The 20,203-nt window shown below is 41.4% G+C and overlaps 1 protein-coding gene across 4 annotated transcripts in view; it reads right to left on the bottom strand.

Moving 5' to 3' along the window:
* The window catches only part of LOC147339318 (E3 SUMO-protein ligase PIAS1-like), a 67,672-nt gene that overhangs the window by 35,370 nt on the left and 12,099 nt on the right, over positions 1-20,203 (bottom strand). For 3 of the 4 annotated variants that reach the window (XM_086292418.1, XM_086292404.1, XM_086292410.1), the window contains one exon: positions 4,181-4,676. In XM_086292418.1, the coding sequence (XP_086148544.1) occupies positions 4,181-4,676 (496 nt within the window). Of the gene's footprint in view, positions 1-4,180; positions 4,677-11,553; positions 11,632-20,203 lie in introns of those variants that run through there. The other variant, XM_086292426.1, reaches the window with a different exon arrangement.

Here is a 20,203-nt window from a genome sequence, read left to right as displayed (position 1 = left end):
GATTTTGCAAAGAGAGATTTGGTTATGGAGCGTAAGGCAGCACCGTCTCCATCTCGCTACGCATACAAACTGTTTCTGAAATCAAGCTTCATCAGAAACGTGACGTTTATGGTGTTATATACTTCCATATAGGATGAGATGAGTGCTGCAAATGCGTAATTCCTTAAATCCAGTTCAACTTCAAAAGAAAGCCAGAAGAATTCGAAATGAACCCCACTGCCTGCTAAAACTTAAGACTTAAATTTGAAAATAGCACACATCCCATGGAAAGTCAAAAATAAATTGCTGCCTTAAAGCGTCCAAAAGTTGTTAAAAATGAAAGGAAGCCAACAAGTTTAATTAATTCTAGTGGAAGAGGTGACTTTGTTGGAGCAGTCGCAGATGGAGACAGAGAAAGAGCAGCATCGATTTTTTAAATTAATTTTTTTTAAAGAAATGCTTAAAAAGAATCGAGATCTGCAAGTTATTTAATCAGTCTGCTGCATATTAACACAAAAAAACAGCTGCTACATGGTCTGGAGGCAGTTTGAAGAAAAACATAATCGGGGAAATTTATCGAGGCACTTTGATAAATAGTGACAATATTTTTATCAGTTATTTTTGTACATGGACATGATTTGTGGTGCTTCCAGCACATCAGTTAGGACATTTTTAGACATTTGTTTTGCTTTTCCTTCCCCGTTTACTCTTCTATTTGCCTGTTTGGTTTCCCCATAAGAACTAGCTCATCATTTTCTGTATTTTTTAGTACATTATTGCAATTTTGTGCAATTTAATCTTGGTTTCACTCGTGGTTATTATGTACAGGTAAAAAAAATATATATATAAACTGTGTCTGAACTTCCTAAAAACCTCAACCCTGGCTATGACAATAGACTCATTCGAACTTTAGAAACAAGTACATAGCAAATGAGTAAAAATCCTGCCTTTCACTCTACTGTCTTAAGTCTGTCTGCACATGTGCTCTTGTAAAAAACAAAAACAAAAAAACAAAAACTGTCAGAATCCTGGTTGAGCACATAAATGGCCAAAAAAAAAAAAAAAATCTGGCAAAGCAGAAGAAGCAAGCAAACAAGTGGGGGAAGGGAGGGAAAAAATGAGAGGGGAACGGGAGGCGAGGCGAGAGGAGACGCAGCAACAATAGGAAGGAGAGAGGGAGAGAGGGAGCGAGCAGTAATCAGCAGATCAGAGAGGAGTACACAAGCGGAGAGGAGGGAGATTATGTGGAAGAGTGTGATCAGTGAGTGAAGAGGGAAAGGCTGTCTCAAGGCACGAGGGGGAAAAAAATTAAAGAAATTCTCCCAGTAAGAATCAGAGATCCTCCAGTGAGAGGGCAATTAAAATGAATCGATTGCTTTCCTTTCTGCCTCCGATTATTACAAAGAGGGTCGTCACCTCAAAGCTGCAGCTTAGTTTCACTTTCGGAGGCAAATTCAAATCTTCAGCTTCACCTAACGATGCCAGACACCCTCCTCCGGGTTTCTGCTCCTATCACTCAGGCTTTTGGCTCTCTCAGTTTCCCCAGAACAATGAGGGACTGAGCATTTATTATTTATTGGAAAAGATGTTTGTGTTCTTTCGAAAGCAGTCTGTGCGCGAGAGCAATGTGAACGTACGATTCGGAGTCGAATGGAGGGAGGGTGTGTGGCACAGGTGTAGGCCTGTGCGATTTCATCACTCTGCATGCAAATTTTGACCGAGGACGGCAGCGGCGACAGAAGACGGAGAGGGACACAGAGCGGGAGGAGAGGGATGAGGCGTGTGCAGGAAATGGATCGAGTGAGGAAGCGAGAGGGAAGAAGAGGGAGAGTGGGATGATAGAGCTGTAGGCTCGCTGTTTGTGCATGCATCTGCAGGCAAATTAATCACGAGATGGTCTTCTACTCCATTAAAATGCTAATGTAGGAAAATCTAGACATTTCCATATATTTGCAATATATCCCAGAGCCCAAAGAGTCTTATTATGCTAAGTGCAGACTGGGTGCTGGAGGTAGATGTAATGCAACGACAAATCTAAGCGAGATAAAGGCGAGATTAAAAGTTGGGTATGTAGAGAATTAAAGGGACGACAGGGCACATAACACTGGGCATTATGAATGTTGGAGAACATTCTGGATATTTGAACCTGAAGGGCTTAAAAAAGCTGTTTTGTTTTCTGTCACAGTTGAAATAAATATTATTTTATATAAGTGACTAATGAACTTGTACTTTACTTACTAATCTAAGAGAGCCATTATCTTATAATGTCACACAGACACACAAACGCATATTCAAATTCTGACAGTTGGCGGGTTTGTTATCGCAGCCAGTGTCAACAAAGAAGTGATCAAGCCACACCAGCACAGCCCGATGAAGCCGAACGGGGATGTTGCTGTCCGCTACATCTGTAAATAATCCTTCAGAATGATTCATTTCCAAGCTTGCATACTTATTCCACCACTGTGATCTCCTCTGTGCACAGAATTAGCTGCTATGCAAACTAAGAACAAAAAGATTTGATTCGAAGCTCTCTTACACGTTAACGATCCTCAACGCTCGAGAGCTGCGTGTCGTCACATGGCAAACAAGCTGAGTTTTGTTAGGAAGCCCGAGATGTGACGGTGTGAAGCGCGCCGTGTGCAGGACCGTTTTCACAGCAGTGCAACAGAGCGACGGCTCGGCTGAGCAAACACGGTGCGGCCGACATACAGCGCTGCGGTGTTGATTGTTTATATCCACATTAGTGCTACAGTTAGAAATATAAATGTACAAAATGAATAAAAGTGCAATTCATAATGTGGCAGCGTCGCTGGAGCCACCTGACACAAATTCCAACAGAGTGGCCTATGTGACAATATAATAATAATAAAGAGAACTGGACTGACATTTATACAGCCGCACACATTCAACACATATTTTATCATCAGGTATGCCCATTTAAATGCTTGTAAACTCAAATATCCCACCAGCCGATCACATGGCAGTAATTCTATGCATTGAGGCAGTTCTGAAGGCAAAAGGAGCTCCAACCCTGTACTGGGCAGGTGGCCAGTGAATGTGTGTGCATCTATTCTTCTTTTTTTATCTCGTGTTAGTCACCAGTCACAGTGTTTTCAACTATATAGTATCATCAACATTTAAGACTCCATGGCAAACCTCTCAGCAAATAGGTGCTTTACTTGTGGTCTCGATTATGGACTGTATATCAAAGATGGGTGTGGCCTCCAGGTCTAAAAAGGTATGTGAGGAAGTGCATTAAACCTGTGGTCTTTGTTTGCTCCACATGGTTTACAGTGTCTTATTTTCCTTGACATCAAGTGTGATTGGATCATTTCTAAACTGGTCCTGCCTTTCCAAACAACTTCCCCCCGGAGGAGAAGTTGTTTTTCTTTGTTGACAAAGACATCAATACATTTCATCGTATGTTTTTATCTTCGTGCTTAGTTTTATCTAGTTGTTATCTTGTTTTTGTCACAAAAAGGAAAGTTGTCCATGAAACCTATGATTAAAAGCTATTGATCAATGAAATTAACACTGCTAAATCATGCTGTACACCATGGATGAACTCTGGAGCCTGATGAGTTCATCGTCAGTCGCTGGTTTTTAAGTCTTAATTCAGCAGCAGCTTAATTCAAGCTCACTTTGTAAATTTAATAAAGCAGGGTATGATTTTCACTATTGTATGGCCGTGCTTTGACCGTGATTTACAATACAACTTTATTTGTATACCACATTTGATTTGTCAGCTGGATCCACCCACAAAGGAGGATTTCAGCCAAAATGCTCAACCCATGACCCCATAAACTAATGACGTAAATAGTGGCTATGTTCATCTTCCATAAGCTTTCTGTGGTCTCTACCAGCTACTGAGAGTAGTAACTGGTTCACTGGGCTGCTGAATGCTTTACCATCTCCCCAGCTAGTTACCAGTTTGGTTTGCCTGTTATTTAGAGCTGAGCCGCCTGTGTACAGTGGATTTATATGGCTTTGTTTGTTGAAAACAGATGCCTGAGTGTTTGGGCCAAAACAGTAAAGCGGAGGGCCAGAAAGATAAACTGCTCCTGTAGATTCTAAAAGGTTTGCTTTCATATTGTCAGCTGATACAAAAATAAAAACATATAGAAAATTAACACAAAACGTATTATTTGATTCATGTTGCAGTCACGTGTCACACAAAAGCCACACGTACACATGTCCTCACCTAGACTCGTGGGCTTGATGAGTTCGTCCAGCATGTCGTAGAAGGGCAGCCTCTGGAGCTTAACATCTGGATGCACCGGATGCAGTGTCGCTGAGGAGGCCAGGTGGTGCGTCAGCCCGGTCAGCTCGTGTTTCCCAGGACCGAGTAGCGAGAGCGGCAGTAACGCAGCGGGCGATGGGGCTCCACCGTGACCGGCGTGACCCTCGTAAGCCAGCTGCGTCAGGCCAGCAGGCAGCGCCGCGCCCCCTCCCCCGACCACTCCAGCTGTGGCCGGGTGGTGCGGCCCAGGCAAGGCCAGCTCTGAGTGAGAGACCATTTTGGCCGGGAAACGTCTTCGGTAGAGCTCTTTGATCTTCATGTGCACGGCGGGGCTGCAGCCGGCTTTCAGCAGATGCAGCGCCTTGGTCAGCAGCTCGTGCTTGCGTCCGTGCTTGTTGCGCCCGGCGTAGCCCAGCAGTACCTGGAGCTCCGACACCCGCAGGCTCATCACCATTTGCTGTGGTGGAGGAAGGGGTGAGAAAGACGATGAGCAATCAACTTTCAAGTTTCAATACCAAATATCTAAAGTAAGTAGTTAAAGCATGTTGTCATTTTTTGCCTGTGGCTTTACAAAAAGTAACAAAAACTGAGCTGCTGTGCAGCATTTAGCGTCAAACGCTCCATCGACCCTTTGAATTCAGCTTAACTGACTGGACTCTCGCTAACACGGTTGCCTTACATAAAAAAGATCCCGGTTTGAGGCTGTGAGGAGACACAAACCCAGCCTTAGAGGCTTACAAGCCGGTCTAATCCTTGTGCTCGACCCAAGCCAGGATAAATGGATGGATTCTGTCGGGAAAGGCAACTGCCAAATCAAATATCTGGATCTATCCGCTGAGGCGACCCCTTGGGAAATAAGGGAGAAGCCTAACCTTAAATTGAATTGCCTAGATCACAGTTTGTTGTCTCATGATTACTTAACTTAAAAACAAAACAAAAAAATCTCCACAGAGAAGAGGATATCTAAATAAACCCTCTGCCAGTTTAACACTGACGCATTCCCACAGCAGCAGAGTTGTTACTGTGTCCGGTGCTGGAGTTGGGGACTGTTTTTAACATGAGAGCAGTGTTACTCTCATTTTGCCTTGGATCGCTCGGGACTGCCCACGGAGAGAGGCGGACGAGGAAGCTGCTGCGGACGAAGACTTCTGGCTGATTTATATTTCTACGTGTTTACATTTTTTTAAATACAGATCCAAATTTGAGCTGAGTCTGCACGCTGATGTACTGTAGCTTAGCACAGCTAACACTTTGCCTCACAGATGTTTAGAAAGAACACACACACACACACACACCATACAGTTTCCCTCCTGGCACTGAGGTGCATACAATAAGTCAGAGCAGCTTAATTTCTAACCTGTGCATGAGAACAGCACCTGTCCAAGCGCTGCAGAAAACACTCACCCTGGGAAGCAGTGCACTGTACTGTCCATTTTTTTTAATAAAAGAGAAATATAAGCATTAACCAACAAAGGAGTCTTTTACTAGCTCACAATGTGAGACTGAGGCTGTACCTCCCAGGGGGTAGTGGGATGGAGTAGGTGCAGGAAAGCATGGGGGAAAAAGTGCCATTCAGTTTAGCTTCAGAGCCAGCAGCACTAGCAGTTCGTCATCTAGCAAAACCGACTGTACAAATACTGAATAAGATTCTCACTGCCTTATAAATCCACGGGCTTTAACTTAAACTCTCAGCAAGTGTAACGAGTACATCCATAACCTGAGATAAATCCATCTTAAGTATCTGCAACTAGCAACAACTTCCTCGATGTGACAACCAGTAAGCTTTGGAGGAACCTCAGTCACTTCAGTCTTTGTGTGTTTGAGGCTTCGGCTCCTTCACACGAAACTCGAAGACACAAAGCAAGACTTTGTCAGATTGTTAAGAGCAAACAATGATCGGGGCAAAAGAGCTGAGCGCGTGCTCTTTAATCTAAAGATAAGGAGTGGGCGGATGAAGACGTTTAAATGAAACATCAGCTCATTAAGCAGCATCCATTATACATGAGGAAACCATATAGCACAATCGTAGCACAATCCTTAAAGACACGCACACCTACAGGGTACACTAAGAGTGCCTTGGATAAACTTCCTCCCTTCATCTCCTTTAATGACAGAGGAGCTAAAAATGCACAAACACACACCCCTTAAATGACAAAGCGCACAGATCTGCTGGTGCCCAGTCTGTCAGCTTTGATTAAAGTAATCCACACACACACGCACACAGAGTCATTTTTAGTTTTATGTACAGAATCTGCATGCGTCTGCAAAGGTTTTGACACTTCAATATACAAGATTTAAATGAGCTTTTTATACTGATGCATATATATCGATGCAAACTTACCCCATGGTTCCACATTTAATAGACATTTAAAATGTCATACATGATCACTTTAGGCTACTTTTAAAACCTAACCACAGAGGGGACTTTTTACACATGAAAAACAAACAACAAACCTCAATTTGTACTGCGGAAATAGATTTTCTGTCCTTCCACCTAACCCACACAATCTAATTTATCTCCTCCACAGTAGTCCATCAGGAGGATTCGGAGACATGTTTCAACAACAAAGTAAATTCCATTAATAAAATCTGCTAATTGCATTTCGCAATCATCAGGAGGGGAACTGCCCCGTACCTAGAAAATTTTTGTTTCGCTTCCTCCGTGCAATCCTTCCCGACTTGACCAGAACGCTGCCAAAGTCGTGGCGTGAATGTTGAAGGTGAAAGAAGTGAAATCGGATTGCTCTTGAATATTATGTACATGTTAATCTCACTTCGTTTTTAGCACGGGGTGGCCCAGGTGTGAAAGCAACCTCTGGCTCTCATTCGACCACAGGACTGTAGTGCGTAATTAAAACAGACGCGCTATATTAACGGGAGTTTTGAACGGAACTGAAACCCCTGAAGTGTGACAGTTTACAGTAAATCTTCTTCCACTATTGCACACGAAGGTTTCAGAGCCTGCAAAAGGCAGCAAATCTAATTTCTACTTCAAACAGCAGGATGACACTATTTGAAACCAAACAAACATTTTCTGATAAAATGAGAGGCAAAACAAGTCAGGAGTTGTGTTGTGCAAAATCTTCGTCTAAATCAAATCCTTTCTAGTATAAAAGCAGCAGCAGCTAATGAGAGCTGGACTTCAACCTATGACCCACTAACTCAAAGCCCTCAAGGTAGACATCAGTTCAGATCCTTTGTTAATTTGTCCCTCAGTGTCAGGAATTCAAGGCTGCAGTTCTGCTGTAACGTCCATAGATGTCTGAGGGACAGCATCTACTTGAGGTGACTGCTGTTGTCATCTGGCACTATATGAATAAAAGTGAATTGAATCTGCTGCAAATGATCTCAGTGGTGGCACAGTTTTGTTGCCCAAAACAATGCAATCGCTGCTCACCATCTGCCCTGCTCGCCAGGTTTGCTTTTTGCTTTTGTCCTCTTTCCGAAAGTAAAAATTGAACTTGATTTCCACGAAACTGGGCAGCAGCACTTCCAGGAAGCTAAAAATCTAAAAATAGCAAAAGAACTAGAAGTGGAGCAGAGACTAATGACAAATCGGATATGGTTTGCCTTTTTTTCCCCCTTTCAGGTGTGCAGAAACTTTTTGAATAAGCACTATGCCGGATATCTATGAACAACTACATCAATATTTATACTACTCGATAATGTATTTGGCCTGTAATATGTCAGTTAGTATATTAAAAAAATGCACCAGTATGTCTTTTAATGTTGTTTGTAATTTAAACAAACACATATCCAGCCACTTTATTAGGTATACCTGCTCAACTGCTCTTTAATCTCAATGTCTAATCAGCGAGTCACATGGAAGCATTTGGAAGCTGGCAAATCTGCAGCAACTGTGTGATGCTGTCATCTCAATATGCAGCCAAATCTCTGTTTCCAGCACCTTGTTGATTCTGGTACAAGGAAGGTGTACTTAATGAAGTGGTTGGTTAGTGCATTTCACGTAGTGCCAGAAGTTACCAAATATTTAGATTTAAAACTACTGAATTAGAACTTTGAGCGAATCCTGATTAGGAATTTACTGAAACAACAAACTGATTATCAATTTTGTTACAAGTGAATTGAAGTTGACTGTCACAAGGTTCTTAAAAGTTAGTGTTTTGCGATGACCCAGTTTATGGGGGTTGTTTAGTGCCTGCAGGAAAAGGAAACCATTTTACACAACCTGGGCTCCAAAGTGACAGAGCACAGGCTGCTGTTTACAGACCAAACACTGCATCTTGTGTACAGCTGCCACATATGCATAACCATGCACATCCGCATTCATTTGTGTTTCGCGAGCACTGATTTACATTCGTTTCTTTCTTCCCTTAACTCTAACCACTGCTTGCCTAACGCTAACCACACAGCAGGTCTGCACCCTAAATCGGATGATTTACGTTACGGGGACTTTCTTTTTGTTCCCCAAAATAAAAGGTGAGTCCCCACCGTGTAAATAAGGCGTGCAAACAAATTTTACCAGTCAGAATATAGATCTGTCCTTTGTTGCTGCACAGAGTCAAGGCAGAAAACAGAAGGCAGACGACCATATGTGAATGTAATTCTGATGCCTCTGGTCTGAAGTGCACTGCAGTTATAAAAACACATCAGTCAAAGACAGACAGCTACTACAGCAGAAAGCTCAATCACAGGTGCAGCACACAGCCAGCAGCTGTCTCTTGATGGATTTTTCAAAATCTAGATGTCTTTAAAAAAAACAAAAAAAAAAAACACACAAAAAAAATCCAGGAACAACCATTTGGATTTTAATCCAGTATCATTTCTTTCAGTATCCTGAGACAGACAGATATCGGGAGACCCACAGTTTATTGGTTCGATCCAGCAGCTCTCCTGCTGGCGACACAAACGACCACTTCAATGAAATATGCATGTGCACGACAAGTGGGGGGAGGGGGGAGGTGGAAAAAAAGGACACCGGCCTCCCACTATTTCATACCCACATGCTAAGCCCCCTACCGCCACTAAGCCCCGCCTCCACCCTCTCTCACTTCAACGCAAACACACACAAAAGACAGGCAAATACGGACAAGAACAAACATCACCTAACATAAACTGACACACACACACAAACTTCCAACACACTGCGGATGTGTAGCATTCCTCTAGCTCCCAAAAGAGAGTGAGAGGGAAAGAGAGAGAGACAGAGAGAAAGAGAACAAACAGAGGAGAGAAAACACTGGCTGTGGAGGTGTTGGAGGAGCGACAGATGAACAGATCACAGCCCTCACTCTCTTCCCTCTGTCAATCACTCTTCTTCCAGGACAGGTGGCCTCCATCGGGCTCCATCTCTTTGGGTCAACAACAGATGATCGGCATTTGCGAGTGATTTATAAGACTTTTTTTTTTCTTTTTTACCTGCAAATCTACTAAATTAAAAAAAAAAAAAAATCTACTGCATCAGCTTATGGCTCTAATCTGAAGGAGCCTTGTGTTCTTCTCACACAAACAAAGCTAAACCAAGCGGAGTTTCAAGCAGAAGGAGAACAGCTCAAAGAGTAACATCAAAAAATCTGTGTGTCTGTGTGATTTTTCTTCAGGTGAAACTCTAATTTTGTGACTCTTACAGATAGTGCCGTACAATACTGCAAAATTTGGTGCTGAATTGATACCAATAAATACAGGGCCAGTACTGCCGATACCAATACTTTTAACATTTAATGAGCACTAAATCACTCAGATTTTCAACAATAATTCGTTAATACGATAAAACACACCGTTCAGCTTTTCGTGTATTTTAGAACATTTTCTTTTTTTTTTTGGAGATGTTGAATATAAACGCGCCTGTCTCTAAAGCAGTTGAGGTTCGGGTGTGAAATTCATGGTTTTCAGGGTCTTTATCGTTAACTCGGTTTTCCTGGGTCTTTTCCCGTGTTGCAGTTGTGTGTCTTATTTTGAAAGAAATGTTTACGCGTTACCATAGCGACCAGAGAGCATAAAAGGGAAGAGAGGAGGATGTTACTCTCAGCATTGTTGGCGCATTTCAGGAGGACGCTGCTAATAGAGATACACAGTTACACAGTGAATTTGCGTTTATTAATATAATTACAAAATACCACAGTTTTTGTCTTGGTCGTATCACTTTATTTTGTTGTATTTATCCACGACACCTTGACAGCCGGTCCGTGAAAATATTGGTTAAACCAGTTTGTGGCGCAAAAAAGGTTGGGGACTACTGCACTAAAGAAGTTTGGGTCAACTTATGTTGTTTAAATGTGATGTATCTGGAACCTAGAATAGGTTCATAGTGCTGAACTGGACTTTTAAAATATTTCAAAGGGTGGAATCGTCGAATGTTGGGTGCTTTTGCTGGAAAAACGCCTTTAAATAGTTGAAGATAAGGTTTGTATTCGACAGCTGATGAATGAAAATAGATTAATCCTTCGAGGACTACCCTGTTAGGATATTACAGACAGCTATAAACAAAGCATTATTTGCCTGTTAATTTGTGAAAAACTCTAATGCACGCACACACACACACACACACACACACACACACACACACACACACACACTTCACAGAGAAGCAGTGGCCTGACGAAACAGCTAACCTGTGCCTGCTTTATTCATGACCCAGATCAAAGCCTCAGAAAAACAATGTACTGCTTTAAAGTGATATCAAAGAGGTATTTTGACATTTAGTGTCACAACATTAACAACCAGTGTGACATATGTTGCTTGCTGCTCTCCTGACGACATGAAAGCAGAAAAACATTCTCACTTTATTAGTCAGAATAAGTCTGAAATGCGGCGTTCAGCCGTGCGTCGTCGCTGCTTCGGCTGCGGCGAAAAGCCGCCGGTTAAACAAAGCTCGTTTGTGGGAGAATGTGCTCCATTGTCTTATTTCGGTGAAACAACTTGACATGTAGGTGCGAAAGGAAGCTGCAACAAAGAAAGGAGAGCAAAAGACGGAGAGAGGATACAACACAAAGAGAGTAGCTAGTGGTGACAGGGGAGTTCTTACACACACAAAAACACACAAACACACGCACACACACACACACACACACACACACACTGGTGACCAGAGCAGAGACGTTTCATTTACCAGTCTGTGGCATTTTCAGCAAAGCATGCTGGAATTGAAGTGCACAGTTTTGAACTGAAGTAAAGAAATAAGATTTTGATTGTTTTATTAAATTTGCTAATCTTGAGCTCGCTCATAATTGGTTACATAATCAGACTCCCCTGTGAACTCATGTTTCCACTTTGCACTGAACAACATGCAGCATCCAGTGGGAGCTGTAAGATGTGTATACTTAAGTTATTAAATTTGGAAAACCAGATTTTACCTATGTAGATGATCTTTTTACCTGCAGAGCTCGAACCGGATCCTGATCGGGGTCCTTTAAATGTAAACCATGCCATGTAGTCATAAATGGTCTGCTGCTTCTCGTCTAAGGCTCCAGCAACACAAGTCCAGTTTTCCTCAACCATTTAGCAACCAGCTGTGAGTTAGTGGGGGAAATTGGCCGCGTTGGTGGTGCACTGAAAACCTTTGTGAGATTGCTCAGGTCACAAGCAGACTGGCAGTCTGGTAGTTTGCACGGAAGACACCAACGTGAATGCAAATACTGGCTGAAGGGTAGAGAACCTGCAAGAAATCTGACGTAGAGCGGAAACAAATACAGTTGCCTTCAAAAAAAGATGTGCCTTTTAAAACATGCTGATTTACTTTGAAGGCAAACACTCTTCCGGTTTGTGAAGCCCTTTTCAGATTTTACTCCGTGAGATGTAGCAAGTGTTTGCAAAGAAGTCAACATCTTCCAAGCAAGCCACAGACGACTGTGGCAGTCTGCTGGTGACTGAAGCAAATCTCATAGAGGGCTGTGGTCCAGCCCCCTCTTTGGGACTTTTGGTTAGCAATAGCCAGCAACCTCATGCAACCACTTGCCAAATGGTTGGGAAACACAAGGAGGTCGCCAGGAGGTTGTTAACCAGTCAACCTTGTACTGCTTTGTGATTTTAGTCTATGTATTTATTGTGACCAACTCATGTTGCTGGGTTTTATGTATTTTAATATCTATTTATGGATGGACCTTGCAGATGAACTCGGGTTTAGCGTACTGTGGTGTGTTGTTATTGCAACAACCTCTTGCTTATATAAACAAACAATACAATAAAAATCAAACAGAAAAGCCTCTAAATCTGTCTGCTCAAAACATGGTGTTAAAACTGAATCTCACAATAACCTAGGATGATGAAATTCCTTCAGGTGAGTTAGCAAGAAACAGCATTAAAAATCTTTTCAGAGTCCGCTGACCTAGGGCTGTTCGATATAACAATATATATCGGATGATGATATAAAAACATCTATCGTTTCATTTTACGCTATCGTTTGTTTTGTGATGTCACAAAATAAACTGTTCGCGGCAATATTTTTTCATCGTTTTGATGGTCACTGTAGTGGCTATATTAATTTCTTAAAGTTCTCTCTTTCTCTTATATTTAATATAACCACACTAGCGACTGTTTTTATGCGTTGTCGTTAGCAACAACGACGGTAAAACCATCGCGTGTCCGCTTGTTTATGTTCCACATAAACCTTTCACAATAAAGCTCAAGATCCTGTTGAGACTTTTCAAAATAAACTGTGAAAAAGTGAAAGAGTATGCAGCGTATTTACGGATCAGAAGCAAAAAAAAAAGAGCCGTCAGGTCCTAAAAAATAAACCTTAGACTCAAACGTTAGAACAGGCTTTTCCCCGCAGCACGCTGCGTAATAAATACTCACAAAGAAAACGGCGTCCGTTACAACTTATGTCTAAAAATATATCGTTTTATGCGTCGGTTAAAACACTCGACTCCAGGTACACGACGCCGAGCTGGAAACACTTCACTCAAGTTGAGCTGCAAGAGATTCACAGAATTTACAGAAAATATAACATTTTTGTGATTTATATCGTTATCGGGACAATAGATGTCTTATATCGGGATATGAGATTTTAGTCATATCACACAGCCCTACACTGACCATCACTCGTACAATTCAACTCATAATCTTTCAAAGAGAATCAATAGAGACATGGTGCAAACCACTGAAGAACCCACAGAAGGCAGCTAAGATTAAATTTGCAGCTTTTGGATAAGCGTTATTTTTGGATACATCTGACTTGAGCCTCCCTGGATCTGTCGGTTCATGTGCAAAAATCAAACCAAACTGGACTGATGCAAAGTGAAGCATGACGGTAGGAAAACAAAGTCAGGCTCTTTTTCTTACAATTGTGCACGAGTACTATAAACCTTTAAATGTACAGAATGAATTTCTAAGTTAGTATGATTACAGCAGTTTCTAAACGAGCTATTATCAAGAGATAATGGAGCAGCTTTTATATGGACAATGATCCAAAGCATAAATGGTAAATCAACTGGTTCTTACATAGTGGTTTTCTACTTGACCAATCAAAGCACTCACTTCATTCACCCTGTTCATACAAGCACTTCTTTCTACAGCTGAGTGCCATCCAACATTCACGTGTTCATACTCTGATAAAGGCACTGGAGACCAACTTGGGGTTTAGTATGTTGCCCAAGAAGACTTAGCCATGCACACTGCAGAACCTCCAACTTTCTGATAAGTAGATGACCCGCTCTACCTCCTAAGGTACAGCCACCAGTATCTGTTATGATTAAAGTCTTAGAATCCTGACCTCAGTGCCATGGAGTCCCTTACTTAAATTCAAAGTCTGCAGCTCCAGAGGACATTAAGAGGTTCTGCCAGTGAAAACATTGTGAACATGATCCTCACTGCTTGGTCTCCACACACTTCTTTGCCTTCATTAGAGCTGTCTATCTATTGTTTTACCTACAGAAGAAACAACGTCACAGTCAGCAAAGGAGCCTCAAAAATGTTGCTTTTCCACCAAAAGTCAACACGGTCGAAGATTCCACGAATTTTAAGAACAGATGGAACCATGCGAAAATTAATCTGCCTGTTTAACTCCACTGGCAGAGAACAAACACTGAAACATCAAGGTTCAGCTCGCAGATTTATTTTTCAGGTGCAGAACAGAGGCGTGCTGAGCAACAGGTCTCACAGACCAGCGTGAGATCTGTTCCCAGGACTTGAGAAAACAACTGGACAAAGAGTTCAATTAGATCTACACCTCCTTTCAACCTCTTTTATCACAGAACACACAGATGAAGGCATACTTTCCGACTCACCAATGACCAACTAATCTCTATAAACCACGTATATAAACATGCGGATTCGAGGCCAAATAAAGGACAAAATTTTAAGTAGACTTTTCTGTCAGTGGTCTGCTTCCAATCTGACTGCTCTTGGCCAATCAATCAAGGTTTTTTTGTTGTTGCTTTGTTTTTTTTCTTAGATTTCCACAATCATAACCAATGACAAGCAAAGCACGGTAAGGTTTGTCCCGGATATCCACTGGCTTTACAGAGAGCCCTGAAAGATGGAGGCCAGTATTGCAAAAGGCTGACAGGATCCTGAAGAATAGTTAAATCAAATGCCAATCATCAGACTAGCCAGGCTTCCCGCATTAAATAGAAAAAAATATATATAACGCATAACCTAACAACCGAAAAAAACAACAAAAAAAGAGATAAGAATAAATTGAGAGTCTCTGTGTTTTTGGAGACAGTACCAGTGATCACAGAGAATAGGAGGGAGGTTTAATGAGCTGAGACTCAGCAGAATAACTGAGCTGATGTTCCCTGTGATGTACAGTTTTGTTTTTGTTGACCAAAGGGGAGCAAGATGGCATTCAGCCATACCCCACTGTTTCATCATTTCAGTGTGGATGATGAGCTGTGCAAATTGGGCACTGATAAATGGCTTTTAAAAGGATTTGTTTTTGCGTACACCTCTTTAGTGTTCACTCGGAGCTTGACTTAAAACATAAAAAAGAGAACGCACTGACATCATCTCTCCCAATAGGTCTTCAGGGCTGGGGGAACAAGAACTTCATGACCTTTTCAGGGTTTACACACAATGAAATTTAATTCCTGTATTGCTTTCTTAGCTGCGATGTAACAATTATTTATCATTATATCATATTTAAGTATTTTTCTATCATTCTGCAGTCCCAAATTCTGCGCTATTTAATTAAAGCGACATGAAATGGATGTTCTTACAAATTAAAAATGCTTCGTTTCATTTTGATTAAACTGGTCTATTATGAGCCAGTGAACTTATTTGATTTAGTAGCAACACTTCTAAAAGATCTAATGCGCAGACTAATACTCTGCAAAAAGGATTTAACCGCCTCCTGCAGCACAGTCCCACATTTAATTTATCTAATGTCTCCTGACAGCCAGCAATCACATACAAAAACACTTTACAAATAACGTTACTGCCAATGCCTGTGAGAGAAAATACTCACGACTTTTGCTAATTTAATTGCAGACTTTTTTATACCATCAGAGGCCTTTCTGAGGACACTGCGTTCAAAGCTTTTTTAGACTTTTCATACCTGCAGACACCCAGCAGATTCCTGTCAGACTGGAAAGCAGTTTGTGCGGGGGTAATAATTTGCTGTGTCCAGAGCTGTGGAGAATGATGGATAGAGGGATGATGGGGGATGGGGAAGAGAAAGCAGCTGAGCCTCCAAACCGAATGAAATTCTCCACAGCTCCAGTAAAAACACAGCGGGGAGGGGCGGGAGGGAGGAGGGTGGCCATGCTGGAGGTACATGGACGCATTAGCTGAACAGATTCACATTTACTGGTCACCACGCTGATATTGCACTGCTGAAACCCCAGCTAAGCTCTTTTGTTGGGGACATGGAAACATGTTCAAATGTTGTTGTTCTTTTGTGATTTTTAGAATATGGGTTTATTTTGCAATATTTGTAACAGATTTCAGGATGCAGCTTCTCCCTTTTGGTATGGATAGTAACATTCTTTGGGTGCAATAAGTAAAATAAAACTCATTTTATTTCTTCTCATTAATCATCATCTTCTTCTGCCTTTGGAGCCGATCCACCTAAACCTCTACGGTGAAAAATGTTAAAATTGAGCCCCTGACTGGAGACTGCCTCCTGATTCTTTTCATCATGCCTGTCCCTCAAGAACTCTAGGTGATCAAGGTTGGAGGTGTGGTCATGCACATGACTTATGAACCATACGCCTAATTTTTTAAAGCAAGTAATTTATCGAATTAAGCCAATTTCAAAGCGCCTCATCATGCAACTTCCTGCCATATTAGGTTATTTTAAAACCTTTTCACAGGAAAGAAATTTCCTCCACACAAAATTGCTCTACATGGCCTCCAGAACACACTCCACAAAAACGACCAACTGGATTCACGACTTCCAAAAGTATTTGTTGAAATCTTGCAGACATGAGAAAAATGAGTTAATGGTTTTACAATGATCATGAAATAATTTGTTCAAATACTCACACTGAAAAAAGATTTTTCTCTTCGCACTATTCAATCATTTCATGTAACCATTGTTAACTGTTGCAGTTTTGGAGTAGTTTAGTCATTTTTTTCACTAATATGCACCTGGGAGGTTGTAGTTACCATCCCTCAAGCTTTATGTGCACACAGCGCTCCCCACAGATATACTCAAGGTTACTCAGATGATTCAACTTTCAAGCCTTTCAAGCCTTGAAATAGATCCAAATGCCAGTCATCTTACACTTAAAACCACCAGGACTTTAACATCCAGGACACCTGAAATAACACCTCCTGCTTTTTAACTCCACTGCAGCATCAGTTTAAAAACACAGCTCTAAACTGAAAATAGCATATTCTAATGCCTGCATGCAGCATACATGGTACACGCTTTGCTCACACACCTGTTGGTGCTGCTGAGCTGCAGTAAATGCAGCGGAGCTATTATGAAAGGAAACAGGCAGCACGGGGGTCTGTCTGATGAGGTGTTGGAAAGTGGTCAGTGCCCGAGCTGCCCTAAATAGGCTGTTCTGTCAGGAGAGCCACCGGCCTCGAAAACTGCCGACTTTGACAGGCAGTGAGTTCTGGTTACTGAGAAACTCCTAATCGGTACTAGTTATCAGCTCCACGTATGTTTGAATTTGCTATTTTGGTGATAGTACTGACGTCAACTGCGTTTTCACATCATCTTGATAAAAGCTCGCTTGCCTTTTGTCTTGCTCTGTCGTCTGCGCTTTTATTTTTCTACCCAAGGTGAGAGCAAAGCAGAGGTTCTGAGTCAGAATGATTACTCAAAAACTACCGATTGAAGGAAGCATGATGGTGAAGTAGAGTGCTGGCAATCAATAAATAAGATTTTTAAAGAAACAATATATTCAACTGTTTCTAGATTCGCTCTTACTTCAGACTGCTAAAAAGTGGGCAAGCAGGGCTGTCAGACTTTCCCTAAAACAAAGAAATAACAGAATAAAGACACAAAACTCATTAAAATCACCGTTTTCTTTTATACAAAAAGGTACACCTACTGAGACCTGAGCTAGGATGCAATTTTAATTTTGCCCAGCTATCTGGGATTATTTAGACCTGAAAAGGATGCAAACTAAGCATCAAAGTAATTTTTTAAATGAAGTGCTGTATTTCAAAGTGGAGGCGTTTATTTTACAGGACAGTACAATAAAATCACCATTGCCCACTAAAGTATAGAACACAATGACAAAAATCCACAATGTAATGTCTCCATATGATTATGCAAGAGGAGACGCGCCATTCTTACTGGAAGCGTTGACATCATCGAGGCTTGTCTCGACCAGTGTGTAACATTTGTTCTGTGAGGGATTTTAAATAATGTTAATATCTTTTTGGCACTTAAAAGCCTAAAGCTCATTAATGTCTCTTCACGTTATTTGAACTATAATAATCTTCTTTTGGATTTAAACCAAACAGAACCAGCTTTGGGACTAGCTGAAGTCAACTTTTCCCCAAATTTTTCAATCATTCGGCACTGCTACATACATTTGTAGCACTCATATTTATGGCTGCCATTAGGTATAAATTGCATCACAGTAAAGCTCAGCATTTAAATGTACAGTTACACATTTTCATCCTATTCAGATGTCCCAGGTGTCATGACAGTGTAACAATGAGCACGCATATGCAACACCAGAACAAAGTGTAATTCAGCCATCATAACTTTTCACCTGCAGCTGTGGTTTTCCTCCTGTGAAACGTCTACGTGTAATTGTCTTTTTTTTCTCAGCGTGCTTTTATCTTAATTTTAATCACACAATGCTAAAAGAGAAAGTAAGAACAGGTGCAAACAGGAAATTAGAAAACAAACACACACACACTCATTTCAGTTGTCATGCAAAGTACTTCAGTTCAATTGAGCACACACGCAAAGGGCAACCACAAAGACGGGAAAAGCACACCGCAGAACTGGCACACAAAGAGTTAGCATGTGGTGTGATGAGAAATGATGCATGGGAACTCAAACACACACTCACACACACACACACACAACATCAGGAGCTATGCACAGCATGCTGATGCAAACCTCAAATGCACTCTTCAGCCGCATGACCGTCATATGACATGCACACACCGACACTTTGCTCATGTGTACTAGACCAAACCTACACAGCAGCTGAAAAGCCACAACCGGCTCAAAAACCAACATTTCCCAGGAGCTGATCAAAGACTCAGAGATTTGTGATACCACTGATTAACTCCACTTGGGCTTAAGAAAAGATTGGGTGCGAGATTGAAATAGCCTGCTACAAATTTAGCCTGCACAGGAGGACAAATTTAGGCTCGCTTTTTTTCCATTGCCTGAGGTGACACAGAACACCATAAATATTTTCCTTCCCGCATGACGACACCGAGACTCAAGTCGCCAGACCACACCTTGATACTGAGTTAAACTTGAAGCTTGCAGCATTGGCATTAATCACTTCACACTTTGAAGCTTCGGATTAAATGTTTTATGGAAAAACTGCCTCCCAACTGAAGACGAGCTGATGTACAAGAAAAAATCTTAAATCTGCCAAATTAATATTCAAATCAGACACATTTGATGCAAGCTTGCACATTTTGATAAGCAGCAAAAATCCCAAGCGCTACTCATAGGTTTCCTCAGGCTCTGCATTACACACAGGTGAGTTCCCCATGAAAGCACCAAATAAAATCATTGAGAAGAATAAACTGTAACGCCCACACGTCCCCTTCTTTCTCTCTTCCCCTCTCATTGCTGTGCGTTTGGTTAAATAACATTTAAATGTCAATATGATCAAATGAAATTTCCATCCCCCAACAAAGATGCCGTGTTCACCGAAGACGAGCGATGCCCGACAAAAATTCAACCCAGAGTCACGACCAAAGGTCAGCTGACAGCCACAGACCCATTCATGCTGCCTTAAACCTCTCCGTGCAGGGTTGACTGGGGATAACAGCTTTTATTTAAAGAAAATTGAACATAGAAACAAACAGAAACAGTACAGTGAAACAGCAAAGTGCATAAGGTGGGTTGTATGTACCACTCGTGATCGGCAGTCTTAGCATGTGATTTTTTCTAATTGCATGTTGGGTATGATAAGAGGAACTGACTCTCTCTTTTCTTAAAAAAAAAAAACTGTCACTTTGTTGTTTAATATTGAAGTTAATTTCTCTAAATCTGCATGATCTGTTAGCAAACTGAGTCATTTATTTATTGATGACTCATTTTGTTCTGTCTTTCCAGTTAGGTCACATTGGGTTTTTTTCGTGGGTTTTTTGGGCAGTGGCTATTAAGGATATTAAGTTTGGGTCAATGCCTTGTTTTTACATCCAAATCTTAATTATCAATGAAAAAGTGCGTGAAGTAATTTCGATAAATGTCGAGAAAAACAAAGAATATGCAGACAATCAATCACTGATTTATGAGGTCTACAGTACAGTGGTTTGTACATTTGCCTCTCAAGTGAAAGATCCCTGGTTCGATCTCAGGAGGAGATGCAAAAATCTCTATAGGGTTGCTTCAAGAAGGGCATCTGGTGTTAAAAGAACAAAGAAAAATCAAACATGTGGATCGACCTGCTGTGGTTGCCCCATGTGAATAAGGAGGCAGCC

Source organism: Aulonocara sp. 'chitande type north' Nkhata Bay, linkage group LG1, assembly GCF_057382095.1.
Source record: "Aulonocara sp. 'chitande type north' Nkhata Bay isolate Kocher_YH1m ecotype deep benthic linkage group LG1, A_spYH_male_GT1.1, whole genome shotgun sequence".
Classification (NCBI taxonomy): domain Eukaryota; kingdom Metazoa; phylum Chordata; class Actinopteri; order Cichliformes; family Cichlidae; genus Aulonocara; species Aulonocara sp. 'chitande type north' Nkhata Bay.
Note: the sequence above shows the minus strand (reverse complement) of the source record. Positions and strands in the feature narration are given on the sequence as shown.